Source organism: Anas platyrhynchos, chromosome 10, assembly GCF_047663525.1.
Source record: "Anas platyrhynchos isolate ZD024472 breed Pekin duck chromosome 10, IASCAAS_PekinDuck_T2T, whole genome shotgun sequence".
NCBI lineage: Eukaryota > Metazoa > Chordata > Aves > Anseriformes > Anatidae > Anas > Anas platyrhynchos.
In genome coordinates, this window is record NC_092596.1 from 16,483,246 (window position 1) to 16,500,162 (window position 16,917).

The 16,917-nt window shown below is 43.7% G+C and overlaps 1 protein-coding gene across 3 annotated transcripts in view; it reads right to left on the reverse strand.

Moving 5' to 3' along the window:
• Positions 1-8,820: 8,820 nt before the first annotated feature.
• Positions 8,821-16,917, reverse strand: part of GPC4 (glypican 4) — a 69,718-nt gene continuing 61,621 nt past the window's right edge. For all 3 annotated transcript variants that reach the window (XM_072043158.1, XM_027464876.3, XM_072043157.1), the window contains 5 exons: positions 14,771-14,901; positions 14,504-14,650; positions 13,941-14,077; positions 11,926-12,101; positions 8,821-11,590 (listed from right to left, as the gene is read on the reverse strand). In XM_072043158.1, coding sequence (XP_071899259.1) covers positions 11,382-11,590; positions 11,926-12,101; positions 13,941-14,077; positions 14,504-14,650; positions 14,771-14,901 — 800 coding nt within the window. In that variant the 3' untranslated portion in view covers positions 8,821-11,381. The remainder of the gene's footprint in view (positions 11,591-11,925; positions 12,102-13,940; positions 14,078-14,503; positions 14,651-14,770; positions 14,902-16,917) is intronic.

Here is a 16,917-nt window from a genome sequence, read left to right on the forward strand (position 1 = left end):
ATCACAGTCCTAGATATAAATGTTCTGGTTCTCTAAATGTCACATTACCCATGTCTAAAGGAACACCTAGGATTGAACTGCATTTTTGGTTTGCTTTGAAATCCCATTTGAACAAGCAGTGAAGTGGGGAGGGGGACAGTTAAGTTTTTATGCTTTATGATGGCACAGTTTTTGATTCCTAAGACAACTGGCTTGCTCGCTTCAATTAGAGAAAAGGAGTCAAAAATTACAACATAGCATTAAAATATGAACAACAAATTTTGTAGAGGTTTGCTCAGCAACCTGCGGATGAGATCCAGCAAATCCAGCCAGCTGATGCTAACCATGAAAACTGCTGTAGAAAGTCACATCAGAAATGGCAGAACATCATGCAGGTGGGGCCATTGGCAACATGCAAGAAGGGCAGAAAGCAGGGGGTTAATGGCTCCGAGAGCCTTGGAATAGTGCTTTTAGCTCAAAGCTGTCTTAGTTCTTTCTCACAGATAAGGTTTTACGTCTCCGAGGGGGTAATAGAGGCACAGAAGTGACTTGCCAAAGATCATATAAAATATATCTCAGGCAAAACAAGGCACGAAACCAAGAATCACTGATTGACAGCGCTGCAATGGCCCAAACAAAACACGCAGGCCAAGTCCTTCTTCCTAGAAGCTCAGCTGCTCACAATGCTTTACTTTTCCAAGAGCAGCTCTGCTCATAGCCTTGCAGTGGAAGGAAAGCAGACAGCTCCCCCTTCCATTCAAACTCAAATACTCCACATGGTGTTAGAGCAGCTCTCCATACAACCAGGTGCAGAGAAAAGACTTTTTGCAAGTCTGCAGAGCAGTATTGCATCACAAAGTCTCTGCATTACTAGTTCTTTTGGTGTTTCCAAAAGGAACCCCACAGTGAGCACAGACCTATCTGCCCAGGGGGAGATTAGTTCTGAATGTTTTCTGCAAACATTTCAGCGGTACCAACGCTGATCATGTAGGAGAGCAATTTGGAAAGTCCGAGGACATGGATACATTGAAATGCTAATACAACTCGAATAGTACTTCTGTTGATCATTAGATCCACCAGCAGCCACATGCTTGTGCCCTGCACAGATGCCTCCAAGCAACAAAAGGGAACTCTGAATGAAAACCAAGCTGTTGTCAAGCACGACCACTCCAGCCAGGACTCAGTGCTCAGGAGGACACAAGCAGGAGGCTGCAGACATTTCTAGAGGAGCCTATCCCTCACCGACCACCATTTGGGAATGCGGGACCTCAGTTTTACTTGAATGCTATCCAGGATTTTCAAAAGAAACTGCAAGCAAGGGCAGAAACAAAGACACATTTGAACCTCTGAAGCTCAGGGTTTGCTTTGGCGGGACAGCAGATGCTCAGAGCACAAATACACAAGTGTGCATTGCGCAGTCCCAGCTGCTCTGGTAAAGGACTGCACACCCTGGCATGCAGATACAAACACAAAGACAGAAGAGGACAGAAATAGCAGCAATGTACCTTTGGTTCTTAAAGCAAGCTCAGAGTCCAAGGAGCAGGCAACAGTTTAGGAAGACTCACAGGCTTATAATTCCTCTGTTAGGATGCGTTACACATTCAAAACCAGCTGCCGTATTCAAGGAACCAGGTAAAACCTGCTTGGATGCATCCTCTGCCCACACCTTTTTGCTGCGCCTGTCACAGATCCCAGCCTAGTAAAACCCTAAAACAGAGGACTAATGCAAAGCTGTCAGTGAAGACAGCAAAAGGGAATGGCCTGACACAAAAAGGCTGCTGCTGGTGAGGGCAGTGGTACCAATGTACCCAGCAAGCATGAGGGCAGCTGGCATGGTATGGGGCCTTGCAGCCCCTCGTCCAAAGACCTGCCAGAGCCCATTCCCCTTAGCTAAGTTGGCAATGCCATCTAGTGCATAGAGGCAGAAATAGCACAGTGTCTGCAGGCAGACAGGCGTGCACAGCACCAGATGTGCAATCCAGATGTGCTCTCAGCTTGGGCCATGAGGCCCACGATGGCACCAGACTCCAGCCTGCTGCCTTCAGTACCGGTGCCCTGGCCATGCTCACAGCCCTCACAACACACATATATGCAGCCTCAAACATCACCTGCCCTGGATTCTTCCCACCAAAAAAAGAGACTAGCCTTATCCAGAAAGCTCCAGTTGCCTCAAGAGGAAGGGGAAATCCTTCCCTTTCCCCAAAGGGTTTCAATTTAATTGTTCCAGCTTCACCAGCTTGTGGTCTTTACGGCCAATATAGCTCAACATTTTGGCTCTCTGGCGTCACTCGAATGTAAAACATCTCCCAAAGAAACATGTTTTTCATGCAAGACAAACACTCTCTCAGTAACAAGAAACATTTTTCTTAGACATGAACAAAGGGTGAGGTTTCTGCAGACAAAGGAACTGAAGGTTTCATTTTATGGAGCACATTCTCTGACGCAGACCAAAATCTTTTTGTGTTTTGGGGTTGTTTTTTTCCTGAGTGCCGATTTTTTCCAAAAATATATCTCATCTGATTATAATTTTCACTTGTGATTTAAAACTTTAATGGAAATAATTTGGCTTTTAGAGTACTTTAACCAAAAAAAATGCATCTTTCACTACAAACGCACGACCTCTATAAGCAAAGTATGTTGACAGCTATTGAAAGCAGATATTTTGTGAAGAATATAAGTTGTGAACTTTTTGCTTTGTTGAAAAATGGATCTATTTCTAGCTCTGTAAGATACAACTTTCTCCTAGTATTCTCCTAAGCTGTTACTCAACCTGCTTTAAAGGAGACAAGTTTATTTAAAGCTTTCAACTTCTTCCATATCATTAACACAAAGCGTTTGTAGTAGGATGATTTACACGTAGAGCAGAGAAGATATTTCTCTATAGCTACTGGTGTGCTTAGAGGGTCACATTCACCTAGGCCATGCAGGGACTGGGCACAAGGCTCCCTGCACACAGGGCCTGAGGTGGGACAGGCTCAACCCCAGCGCTGCTGGAGGCAGCGGGAGCTCCTCCACAGACTTGGAGCAAAGTCAGGGCTTAAGTAGCAAGTGGAAGGATAAAAGCTTGTGGGATCAGGCCTTAAACCAACAGCTCCTGACTCATGACAGCCTTGGAGAATGTCTGAAATAACCAATATTGTTACAGGCCCGCATGTTAAAATAAATGAAAATCCATAATGTTAATAGACATTAATTCACGCTAATGGAATCACTGCTCCAAAAGTCGAGTTAATAAGCCCAGCTAGACCACTACCACCGTCTACACATTAAAAAGATCCAAAACATTTAAATATTGACCACATTCCTTTGAAATTAATAGTATTTCCTTTGGATTACGCATTGATCTCAGCTGAGCTGTGCTTGACATCTGGAGCAGTTAAAACAGCAACCTGAACAGCCATAGTCTGCCACTAATTTTGAAAGGAGAAAACCAATTTTAACTTATGTGCTCTCATTAAAACCACTCGGCTGTCTCAGTGCTGGGTCCAGCAGAGCTGCAAAACCACTGCCTGCAATCGGCTGAGCCAGAGTGGCTGCCATTGCAGTGGGACTCCTAAAATGATCCTGGTGTGAGCAGCAAGGGCACAAAGCTAAGGAAGCAGCAAACCACCCTTTGCAATGCACCAGCAGCATATCCTGCTGGGAAGGTTTTCCCTTCCAGAATCCTCCAGCTCATTCCTGGTTCTTGGCATTCCCTGGATGGTACAGCACTAAACTTGTGTGAAAACCTGACTCCTACCACCCCACCAGCTACCCAGGGACCTTGCCCCCATCCACACCGTCCCCATGAAGCTCCCCAGCAACTTCTCTTGCCTGATACTGTACATGCAAAGCATAGCCCTTAGGCTTTTTTTTTTCCCATAGGTGCTGCCTCCAGCAGCACAGCAGCAGCAAGCAGGGGTGTTGTGGAAGCACCTGATGAGACCAGCAGAGCTATCTGCTGTCTATACATTACCCCTCTTCAGCTAGGAAGCCAAATGTCAGAATTATTTAGCATAAAACACACAGGCAATATAACACACCTAATTTATTTGGCTAATTATTTTCAGACAACGATGCTCCAGAAGACCTCAGTCAAAGACAACGGCTTCTTTGTAATCTGTCCTCTTGGCCTCTGGCTGGCAGCAAACACTTCCTCACCCACACAAACGCTGGTCCCCAAAACTGTCCTTTCTGGTGGGAACGCTGCTCAAACCCCAAAATCCCACTACTACATTACAGCAACAAATGCTCATTTGATACTCAAGTCTAATATTTTTGGAGGCATAAACATCCTAAAAAAATACATAATGAATAAATAGTGATTATGCATTCTAAACTTCTCCAAATGTGGACTTTTTTTTTTTTTTTAACCCATGGGAATAGGGGAAGAAACAATGCCATGACACCAGCCAAATTTCCACACTTGCCCCCCAGCCATGGAGGCACCAGAGCCTGACACAAGTCAGTGCCTTGTCTTCATTTCCTGACATATTCTACCTGGAATATCCTCAAAAAGCCAACACGGATCATGCTAGTGCATGGAAAATTCAGAGCAAACAAACTCATTTAGGTCTGTTAGAGTGGCAGACACTTTTCCTGTTATTCCACACACCCATCCATGCATCAGAGTACCCAGCTCCTCACCTGCAAACAGGACAGGCTTTGACCACCCCAAAACCAGAGGGATGTTTTGAAGAAAAACACATTGAATCATGCCTCTAGAACCCAGTCACACAGGCACAGATTTATTTAGGATTTCCCATAGCAGCTCTGATACATATTCACTCCATCATGGAGATTCAAATGAAGGCAGCCATTAAAAAAGAAAATGAACTCAAACAAGCCTCTTTGTTAAATCAGAATAGTTCCTCTACAGCAGCAACCTAGTTGATACAAATCTGTGGCCTTGTCCAGATAAAAGTCTCTGGAAATGCAGATGCACCTCCTGTTAACATCAGTGAAAAGCCTCCTGTGGACTTAACCATCTTCAGATCTGCTTCTTGCAGAAGACAACAAGCGCGTGTGTGGTATTGGCATGGGGGCAACGGCTGAACATGTACAACAATTAGCTTTATAAATGTAAGATTTCAGCTATTGTTTTAGTTGCCTGTCCCTAGGGATCCTCAGCATTACTGTATTATTGATGATGCTAAATTGGGTTTTCAGCAAAGCTGTTTTGAAGGCTCGTGAATGCCAAAACAGCATTTCAAGCCATTAAACTTAACAGACGAAACAATTTCTTCTAAAAATAATCGTAATTTCTTTCCACCAGAAAAAAAAATAAAAGCCTGTCCAATTCCTAACGTGCCAAGTTTCAAGCAGGCCTGAATTTTACAGCTAGACTTGCAAAGTTCTGAAAAAAAAAATCAATTTACATTGGAAGCAGCAACAGACCTGGACTGTAGGTAAAGAGCAGCCACTCTACACAATGGGGCTATGAGCAACTACAGGCTAACACATTCCACCTTGCTAATCCTGAATTTTCCTGTTCCAAGGAAAAAAATGCAATGTCTTAACTGCTGCTAACATCCTCACCATTATGTTGATGCAAATACAGTCACGAGGCAATTACCAGCCCAGCCAAGGGCCAGGCATTGTGGGGCTGACAATAAGTCGTCGAGCCACTTAGAGGAGAAACAAATAGCCTTAAACTCCTCCAAGATTTTAAGTCTCATTAGTATAAATCAGTAACCCAATTAATGAGGGTTTTAGCATATTGATTTGCATCAGATTACATGAATTAATGGCACACATAGCAGGAGACAACGTGGTGGGAACCACTGGGAATACAAACAGCTATGTAAAGGAAGGCTCTGGGAAGATGAACAGCTATGTAAAAGAAGGCGATGCAGAGCACTGATTTTGACTGAGTGTGGCAGAAGGCTCCTTCCAGACATGAACACAGTTCCTCCATCATCTTGCTCATCCTCTGGTAGACAGATGGGACAGCTACAAGGACACGGCCCCAGCTTTCTCCACCTTCTCCTCAACCATACTGCAGTGCACCCAGCAGCCCAGCAAATACCCACACTGGCAGTACTGGGCCAAAAACCCAAGTAGGTCTGTAGCCTATTTGGTGCCCTTCCCCATCAAATGGCCCATTCCTGGGCTTCCAAGAGAAACTGGCTTCTGAAATGTGTAACATGGTTAGGTGGGTTTGCCAGTGTAAATTGTAAGAGCTGCTTTAGGAAGAATATGGAAACTCCAGTTTAACAGTTGTGGTGCTCTGTGGCTGGGGATTAAAAGGACAGCTTCTGGAGGAGACGACACAAGCAAGAGCAAGATCCACGACAGTGCAAGAACTATGGGAAGAACCAGCCAAGTCAGCAAGGAATAAGGGGCAAAGGCAGTGAGAGCGGGCTGGAAGGAGCCCAAACAAGCTGCCAACAAGGCAGAGCAGACTCAGGAGGAAAAGCAGCTCCACCAACTGCCCCAGCACCAAGCCCACCACACCTGGGAGAGAAACCAACGCTGGGACATGCCACCAGCATCCCCGAGATGGAATCATGCCCAGGGATGAAGTGTTCATTCTTCATCCGGTAACTCTGCAAGACCTGCAGGGTTCAGCAAACGCCTCCTGCCCAGCCCTCCCCCCCCATCTCGGCAGGCTGCCCAGCCCCACAGACTGCCAAAGAGGTCGGCCCTTTCAGAGAAGAGGGACAAAGGGGACGCCTTCCCCTCCTCCCGAGGCAGGCAGCCCCTCCTTGATCCAGCAGTTATAAAAGGGCTCTCAATCCATGTAATCCATTAGATACAAATTACAGCAATTTAAGCACACTTGACCCAGAATTACAGCAAGCCCATAAAGAGCTGCATCTTCCCAGGCAATTTACACTGTTACATGCCCTCAAACAAGCCAAAGCAGAGGATTTAAAACAGAAACAAAAACAAACCATAAAAAAACAGCAAACAACCTCCCCAAAAACATGATGCCTGCAACAGCAGTATCAAGAAGAACTGAAAACCAGTACTAAAGGCTGGTTTACATTCAGGTTGTCCTTAAAAAAAAAAAAAAAAAGCCACAGTTACACAATCTCTAATCAACACGTGTCTTGCAGATATGGATCACCTTATGCCATTAAAGAGTAGCCACATGAAAGAAGATGCTGTGACGTGTGGCATGACACCACACAACTGTTTGGGACATGGAAGATAACCACACCAAACACAGGGGACACTGGCACAAGGCTAGCATGGGACAGTGCTGACTAAGGTGGCTGCTCCACCCTCCCAGGGCAGCCCCTTGCTGCAAATCTCACCCTGGGGTGTAACCCTCACCATCCAGGTTGGGGATTGCAATACTCCTACATTAATTTTACCACTCTGCTTTCATTTCTATGTTTTTAAATTACGACTATCCTTATAGACAGCATCCAAAAGAAAAGAAACAGCAGAGGAAGGCCACCTCAGCCCATCCTAAATAGGAAAATAAAACCAACAGCATTAAGGAAAAAGACAAAACAAACAAACAAGCTGTTTTCTTCCAGCAATGGGAGATGGATATATCCAGGTTTGGGTTTTCAGCCACAGCCACCAGCTTCCACTGGCACAATCCTTGTTCTTCAGCATCCCCAACATGCGTCAGGAGTGTTTGTGTTGCCAGGAGATGCCCATTGCTGCTCCCAGCTGTAGGGATGTGCAAGTGCATAGGCCTTCCCACCAACAAGAAACACTGAGGTTTTGTCCTGGAAAGTGAAGTGCACAAGAGCAGCAGCACCGGTGCAAAGCGCCACTGGTGTGGTTTACTGCTGCTGCCAGCATGTCAGCCATGCACCATGCATCACTGCTTTCACAACAGGGGACTGCACAAGAGAAGTGTGAGGGTAGACGGTGTCCATGGTGGTGGTGTGACAAACAGAGCCATTGGTTACTGTAGGACATGCCACAAAAACATCCAAAGAAATTGAAAGGATTTTTGTGCGCCTTGCCCTGAAATGTCTGATACCAGATGCTACCATGACCAAGGAGCCAGGACCAGGTTAGAGGCCTTACCTGGTTCAGCAAGTCTTGCATCCAGCTAAAACAATTAGAGGATGGGGAGAGAAAGCTCATCATCATCAGGTTTAAGAAATAATTAAAGTACTGAGAAGTTGTACCCTTCAAAATACATATGCCAACTTGCCTGTGAGGACAAATGCCAGGTTAAGCTCAGCCTTCACTGAAGCATCACCCATTTTGCTGCCCAGAAGCCTCCCAACAAGAATCACCTCAACAGGAGGCAGTGCCAAGGCCAGAACAGCACGAGAGGGACTCCTCCTGCCGCTCCAGTCACCGGTCCCGACTTCGGGCCACACCATCCATCACAGGATGAAATGAGAGGCTGTTTGAATACAGGAGTGCCATTGTTTGCTCTCTTTTTCACCCTTCGTTACTATCAGAAGTGTAAATAGGCAGGCTGGTCTGCTGGGGAAACCCATAGCGACCTGTACGTGTACATCACCTGAACAGCTGTCGCAGCACAGGGTGCATTGTGCTTCACTCAGAAGAGCAACAGAGTCACAGATCTCTTACAGCAGATCCTTTCACAGGCTGGATTTTTTTTTTTTTTTTTATTCAACTCTGGGAGACAGCACCTCAATGCCACCAAGAATACCACCTTCTCTGGTTAACTTTGTTTTTGAAGCTCATTAGTACTTGCATTAATTATTAATTTATACATGGGAATTTTTCTTTAAATCATGACCATAATGGCAATGGTTATTTGGAAAAAAACAAACACTGGAAGAAATGGAGCAGATGCCTTCTGACGAGCAAGCAGCCAGCAGCATGCCTCAGTCCCCACCCGTATGGTTTAGTTTACAAGCTCATGTCAGAGAGCCAATTTCACACACAAACACAAAATAAAAGCAGGAACACAACTTTTCATCATCCTACATTGATGTTTACTCTTGTTTCCTGTAGCCCCAGGTGACAAATCTGTCCTTGATATAGTGGAGGATTGTTGTGCTATTAACAACATCAACTGGACAAGTTTAAAACTCACGTCAGGTCTTTGCATTGTTCGCTTTTACCAAACTAATGAATAATAATTAGTAAGCAATTAGATGTAAAATGATAAATATAAATTCAGAAATGTTTTTCTTTAAGTACACACTGGGCAGAACGCTTAAAAGCAGGAGAATTTACAAGCAACTTTCTTACATATGAACATTTTTGCCAAAAACTGAGATCTTGGAAAAGTCAGCCGCTCTGAACACAGGGCTTTTGTTTCACCATTCTCTGAGCTCTGAAGAAGTTTAAATTTTTTTTTCTTCATTTAACTTTGCCGGCCTGCCAGCTGGGTATAAGCCAGAAGGGTTATCCAGTCAGACCTTACTGTGATATATTTACAATGGTAGTGCATCTAAGGTTTGTTTATTTCAGGATTAAAATTCAAATGGTTAGAACCATTTAAATAATTAAAGGGCAATCAGAAAATGCCATGAAACCAAACAAATCAGTAAAAGTCATGGAAACCATCAGCAATATTTAATTCAGAAATTCTCTTTGTTAAGGAACTTAGCTGAAAGAAAACAGCTGGATGTAGTTCAACTCTCTAAATTAAAAACAATCTAACAAGGTCTATAGGGATAACTCTTTCAGCTACATATTGGAGACCAGATTCACTTCTACCAAGTAAATGTAATAGCACTCAAAGCTAGAAAGGAAATTCCTCAGAACTGAGGTAGTTTCTAAGTATCAGCACATTTTCCAATTCCTCACAAGGCAACTTAGCTATTTACAATCCATTTTTTCCCACACATAAATTTATAACTTTTTCAATTTTATGCTTCCATGATTTATTTTCTAAAGAAAAATAATCTAGCCAGAATATCCCTACTCTACTAACATCATGTTTTAATAAATAACGGGCTACTTCTAGTAAAATTAAGCCTTCAGGATTGTTTATACCAGCCAAGAATATTCCATCTTTATAGCTTTGCAGAAATTTGGTGTGAAAATAAAGTTGAATATAACACTGACCCTGAGCTAACAAGTAATTAATGCTTCAATATAAAAATAGAAAATTATCCTTACAACACAAGGGTGGAATACAGCAAACCCTCCCTCTCTCTGGATTGCTCTCCTGGCTGGATCCCAGCATCCAGCCAGACCTAAAGGCTACCCTAAAGCAGGAGGAGACACACGCAGAATAATTTTGAGTCTTTCTGAAGACTTCCCCCCCCACTCTTTTAAAAATTATTTAATATCTTTTTCTTAAAAATATACTTTTCCTTTATTAATGAGTTGTTGTACCACAACACTGTTCCAACTGCAAAAGCATACGTAGAGAGAGACGGGCGTCTTGCATAGCTTCGAAAAGCTGCAGTCACTCTGTGCTTGGGCACTGGCTCCCAGGGGACCAAGAGCACCAAAAAGGAGGCGTCTTCAGCCCTGCCAGCTCCTGCCTGCAACAGTGCTACAGGGCACTCTGCCCAGCCTTCCCTTCTGCCCCTGGTCAGAGAGGAGACAAAACTCTTGCAAAAACAAAACCAACAGTTCTCCCTCCTTCACCCCCAAAGTTTTCCTAAAAATAAGAAATAGAAAAAAAAAAATCAATCCAGCATTCATCTAACAAATTTGCAGACAAGACACGTGTTGGCATTTGGATCTGTGACACAACAAGTTGCTTCCAACCAAACAAGTTTAATGCCTTATTCCCACTGGAGATGCACTTCAGGAACTGACCTACATGAGTTACAGCTAATTGCAAGGATCCTGGGGAACAACTGATAACTCTTCTTAGCATCTGCAAAACTGGAATTCTCTGTAGTCTCTTCCAATTTAACCAAACATCCTGTAAAGAAAGTACAACCTGCTCCTGGCATTACCACCTTATGCAAATGGGGCACTTGGCACACTGACCGGTTCTGTCTTCATGTTGTTTCGCTGCATAATACAGACAAATTACTTCCACTTTTTTCCAGATAAGGCAACTAACATTACGTGGATAAACGGGAAGTTAACTACATGAAACATGTTTTCTGCTTGTTTGGTAATTATTTTTCCCCATAAGATAACATGATAAATAAAACCTGCTTCTGTACAGATATTTCTCATTTCAGAAACACATACTTGTTACATGCCAAGAAAGGACCCTGGGTTTCTTCTTTTTGTAAGAAATGTGGTAAAATAAAAATAAAAAATAAAAAAGTGATAAAGACAAATGCAGAGCTAACTACAGGCTTGTATATACATTTCTGTTATCCACCTCTATCATGGACTCTTGGTGAACGGGACAAACTGGTAGGCCCCATTCCTGTTATTCCCAGAATAGCAAGGGAAAAAAATCAGTATCTTAAAACCAGTGGCAACATAGTAAAAACTGTACACTGTTGTCCATTAACTTAAAAAGCAAAGTCACTAGATGGTATAAAAGTGAAAGCAGGTGCCTTCTAACTTTGATAATAAAAGTCTTTTTTCCCCCCTATGCTGCACAATTATCTCCATTGTCTTTGCATGGCCAAGAACAAAATGCTAAGGAACAAGGCTGCTTGTGATAAACCGCTACTGGTAGCGGCAGAAGTGTTCGCTTTTTTATCACTCTTGTTGGAGTTTCCAGTAACTTCGGTTGCATTGAACTCGAACTCCGGGGAACACTGCTGGAACTCGCAGCCGCTGCCGCTCTCCTCCCCGCTGCTCTCCTCACCTGCAGGAAACACACACACACGCTGTAGCCCTCTGCAGCTCAATGCTTTGTTTGCAAAAGGCAGCAAGGAAAAGAAAAAAAGAAAATCACACAAAATCACAATATGCAGATGCCTCTGTGATGCTCCTGGTGTAAGGAGAATGCCGACGCCTCACAGCGCGCAGTATTTCAGCATTTATGAGACTCTGCACACAGCCTGCCAGAGATACAATTTCTCACCCTCCTTACTAACTCACAGATAGCTGAAGCTTAGCTAGTTACCCTGTGTTAGCATGAACTCCAATTAAAAGGAGGAAGAAAAAAATAAAGCAAAAGGCAAACAAAAGCAAACGTACTGATGTCAATGAAGTCAACGTCGTTCCCACTGTATGCATTCTTCAGCTTGTTGGTCATCACCCGCAGAGCCATGATTTGCCGGCGAATCACCATGTCTGGCTTGGTAATATCGACCTCCACCTCTGGGTTATTCACTTGACTCGCCAAGCCGTTTCCAGTCACTGCAAAGTCATATCTAAAAAGAAACCATTCCTGGCGTTACTGGAGCTGCAGCTCTGCAGTGACCACACTGAGGGGTGAGAGTGTGGAAAGACAGTGATGCCAACCCCGCTTCTCCGCTCAGGTGGCTTTCTGAACCTAATGCTTTCTTCCCACATGCTAGCCCACATGGAGCACTTCTCTGGCTTCTTAGCATGAGAAATTAATCAGTGTTCTTATATATCCTGTGCCTTTTACATGTCTGCCTTCTACCTGGGGTGGGGGCTGGGGAATTTTCAACTCCGTTTGAAAAAAGAAGGAAGATCTAGGTTTTATAATAATAATGGCTTAACAGCAGCATAAATCAGCTTGCTGCAAGGCAACAGAGCAACACAAGCTATTGAGATGCCCTGATGTCCAATTAGATGACACTTGTAGGAAAACAGCCTTTGGGGTCATAGCTATGCCAGAGAAACCTACTGGAACTGTTGGAGGCAAGAGTCTTTCTGGCTTTGCGTAATACACCTCAACAATAAAGCTGTTACATATGGACTGCTCACCACATAGACATGAGATGCAATTTCTCTAATAACCCCAGCAGGAAAAACATCTGTGATTTTGAAAATGAGATAACATAACCCAACTTATTGGTAGACAACAGCCACCCTACTCTGCCTGAGGATGTGTGCATGCTCAGGTCTGCACTGCTGCACATCTGAATACAAGGACAATCTGCTGGTTTAAATGAGCTACTGAGCAACAAAACCCAACAGAATATATCTCCTGAAACAGGCATTTGTAGTATCATCTTATAGAGTAGGAATGACACCTTTTATCTTACAGACCAGATATATGACACTGCTTTCTAAATCCAATTACCTGACTTGCAAGAAAAATCATTGTTTAACAGAAGAAAATATTACTTTCGCTTAATTACAGTACCAACATTAGTTCCTGCAGACAGGAGGGCAGAGCTTAGGAGGGCAGAGCCATTTCTTGTGACAGAGACCCAAACCATAAAGCTAGCTGAGCAATGCAGAGTTTCAGGCACCCATGAAACAGTGTAAAATTTATGCAGTAATCCTGCACACCAGAAGTATCTAAATATTAAGAACAAAAGCTGTAAATATGAAGAAAAACAGCTGGAAAAACATGGACTTTTATATATATATATATATATATATATATATACACACACAATGAACATCTTGGATTTTGCTTATTTCCTCAGTAAGCGAACAGGAAAAAAAAAACTTCTATTTCCAAAATAAAAGTTAAACAGTTACATAAACCATACGACAGCAATTCTTTGGCTTATTCATGTGTTGGTAATTTCTTTCTTAGGGGAAAAAAAAAAAAAAAAGGTTTTGTAACTGTTTTTCCACAAAAAGTGGGCATGAAAACCACTGGTCCCATTGTGCCAGTGTCCTCAGCAGCAGAGAAGCAGACCTTTCTCTGGCTTTCAACTCCTTTGCCCTTGCTTAACAAGAAACCCAGAAATAGCTCCTGGTAAGCATTATGCAAGAAACACAAAGTGGGGGCACCGAAGCAACAACACAATGTGAGCATCCCAGTCTTTTAGACAAGGCTTTGTACACCTCATCTCCCCAGACCTGCGAGTGCTCAGTAAGAGTCTTAAGTGCGAAGAGAGAAACCGCATCTGGGTATCTTTTAAAACAATCCACCACATAGAGCTCAGACAACCCTTTAGCTTTGCATCCAAGCTCTCTTGCCTACAAGAAGATGAGCCAAAGGAGCAGCCAGGCTCAGGGGAGATGTGTGTAACCCCTGGAAGAGCAGTGGCTCATGGTGTTAGGCCAGCATATGGGGACAAACTGAGGGGAAGTGTTCACCCAGGGCAGGGGTTTCTCCAAACCTGCTCTTGGCGCTCCCGTTCCAGCACTCGTTCTCGTTGACAGTGCCTACAGACATCTTTTCATCATTGCAAATGTTGCCAGGGAGAGATGACCAAAATTTTTTGGCTTGCTTCAGCTTTTCTTTTACATCAGTAACCTATTAAAAAAAAAAAAAAAAACAGACATAATCCAGAATACCAAACACTCATTAAAAGCAAAGCTGGAAAGGTATTTTTATCACAACAGACGTGTACAAGCCAGATCTTTAGGCTGCATGTAAAGTTGTGTCGTTTTGATGGTTGATTTACTTTTTAATACAAAATTAAACACCACTCTTCAAACACATATTACTCATAAGCAAAGCCTTTAAACAGGCACTTTCTGACACACAAGCATTGAGGTAATTTACATCCAGAGCCATGGAGAGATTACACCCCTCGGAGAGTTTAAGGCAGCCAAGGAATATTTAAGAAAGAAAAAGAGAAAACCACCAACCAACAACTACAAATTACAAGTGGAAAAAGAACACCACACTACATAGGGGAGTAGCACCTGCATAGTACTGGCCAGACAGGGCACTCACCAGCCTGTCCAAACTCGTGCCAGCGGCTGTAGTTGGCCGCTCCTCCGGGTTGTATGGTCTAAAGCGAGCACTGAAACCACTTTCAGAGACAGAGCGAGCAGTTCGACCTTGTGCAAGTGTTTTTGGCTGGCCACATCCCTGGAAAACCTATGCAAGAGAAGGAAATGGTTTTACAAAATGGGAGTTACAAGAAACCTCCTCTTCAGAACCCAGAGGGAAATACAATACACTAGACAAATAAAGCCAGTGTCCCCACTGCCCATTTACCTTCTGAGACACCTGCATGCTGTTCTCTTGCATGTTCATGATTGCATCTGAAATTTTCACATCAATGGGATCCATGACTGACTCAATATTAAAAGGCCCCTCCAGCCTCTCTGCTACCAGCAGCATTGAATCTAACACAAAGAGAGAAATGAAGGCTTTTAATGGAGCTGCTTCAAGGAAAACACGCATCAAGCACACAGGGATGCACAGACCCTCTGCTCCAAAATGGGCATTTCAAGCATGTTCCTGAGCAGAACAACATTCCCTCCCCATCACTCATTAAAGGCAGTGTGGTGTTGCATTTGAAACTCCACACAATCCGATGTGAACAAGTGACTAGTTTGCTCTGTACGAAGACATCAAGGCAAGACGTGGCCACGATCATCCCAGCAGGGCTGGCCAAGGAGAATCACACAGGTGCCACAGCGGTACACAGATGTTCACCACCACAGCATCACTTCTGACTAGTGCATGTCTGCAGGAAACATTGTGCTGCATTCCCAAGGCCTATAACTTCAACAGACTGGCTGGCACTTACTGGGCTGCCAGCACTCAGCCACGGGCTCATACACATCAAAAGCCGCGCTAAGTGAGGGAGAGCCTTCGCAGTCTGCCAAAATGTAGTCTGTAATCAGCAACTCCCACTAAAACTAGCATTACTAAAACCCTCCTCTCCATGCTTATTTATTAAAGGTTTCCTTGTGTCACTTGTTTTTAAAGACCGCTTTCAGAGCTGAAAGAGAGAGAGCCACCAGCTTCGTCATGCCAGTCCTGACCAGCAGACACTGACACGGAAGGGTCCAAGAGCACCACTGCTGTGGCCTCTCCCTTACAGGGAGTGAGAGACTTGTCTGTCTGGAGAATACCTGGGACTGTATGATCCAGCATTACATGGGCACAAGGGAGACTGCAGGAGCCCAGGACAAATGCTGTGCACTGATGATACATATGGCACGTGTTCTATGCAAGGGCAGATGGAAAAGTCCCTCAGCCAACACCAGCTCGGTCCTCCCGTGCTGACACGCACGTACTCTTCAAATACATCATTAAACGTGGCAGCTACTGTACTTCCATCACTTCCTCTGGGAAATTATTATTGGCATTAAAGATTTCACCCTGCACTGCATTTAATTTAAGCCTTGTCTGAGCCTCCCCTAAACAGCACCTGCAGGCCCATGTCTTGTGCTGGGCAGTCACCTCCTCTTGTCCATCACAACCTTATTTAACATCAGTTTCCTCTGCAATCCCTCAATTCCTGAAGCACTGTTTTCTGCTCTCCTCTCCCGTGTCGCTTCATGCTGCGTTGCCACAAGTTCATAACTTTGCAGTTGTATTATTTTATTTATGTATTGTATTTATTGCATTTATTTATTTATTTTTAATTTTTCTAGCCTGTGTGACACAGAGGTGAGCATAACAGCACCTACAGCCCCAAGGAAGCCCTCTCCCAATGAGTGGTTCCCCATTCCCAAGGATACACCCATTCCCTTTTATTAAGGGAGAAATGAGTGTTTTACATTCAGTCTATCAATTTCTCTATTAATTTCTCTTGAAAAGTGTTTTTTGTGATGTTCATTCTCTTAAGTGCAGAAAGTACTTTTGACAAGCAGAAAATTTCTGTGGGCTTCAGTTACCAATTACAGTCCTATAAAGATACTCCAAATACTAAAACATTAATAGCTCTGCCTGCATGTCCAATTCCTTTCAAGCTACACTAAAAAATAAAATAAAATATGCAATTTAGCTACTTACGTATTTAAAAATAATAAAAATAAATCCCAAAAATTCAACACAAAAAACACCACACAAGTTGCAGAAGCATTCCTAACCTGGAAATCCACTCTGTAAAGACAACTCTGTTTTAAAGATTTGCTGGGCATGGATTGACCAGGGGACCAAGAGACCCTAAAAATTCCTTTGGAGGAGCTGGAGCCTCAGTGAGGACCAGTGGTGCCATCCAAGGGATGCTTAGGGATGAAACCCATAAGGAGCTCAAGCCCCAGGAAACACCCTCGCCCCTCAGATGCACACAACCAGCATTAATGACAGAGCTGCTGCAGGGCATGGCTGGAATTTAGCCGTCACTGACTACAAACAGGTCTGAAATAAATGCATTTTTTTAAAGAAGGTAATAACAAATGAAACAA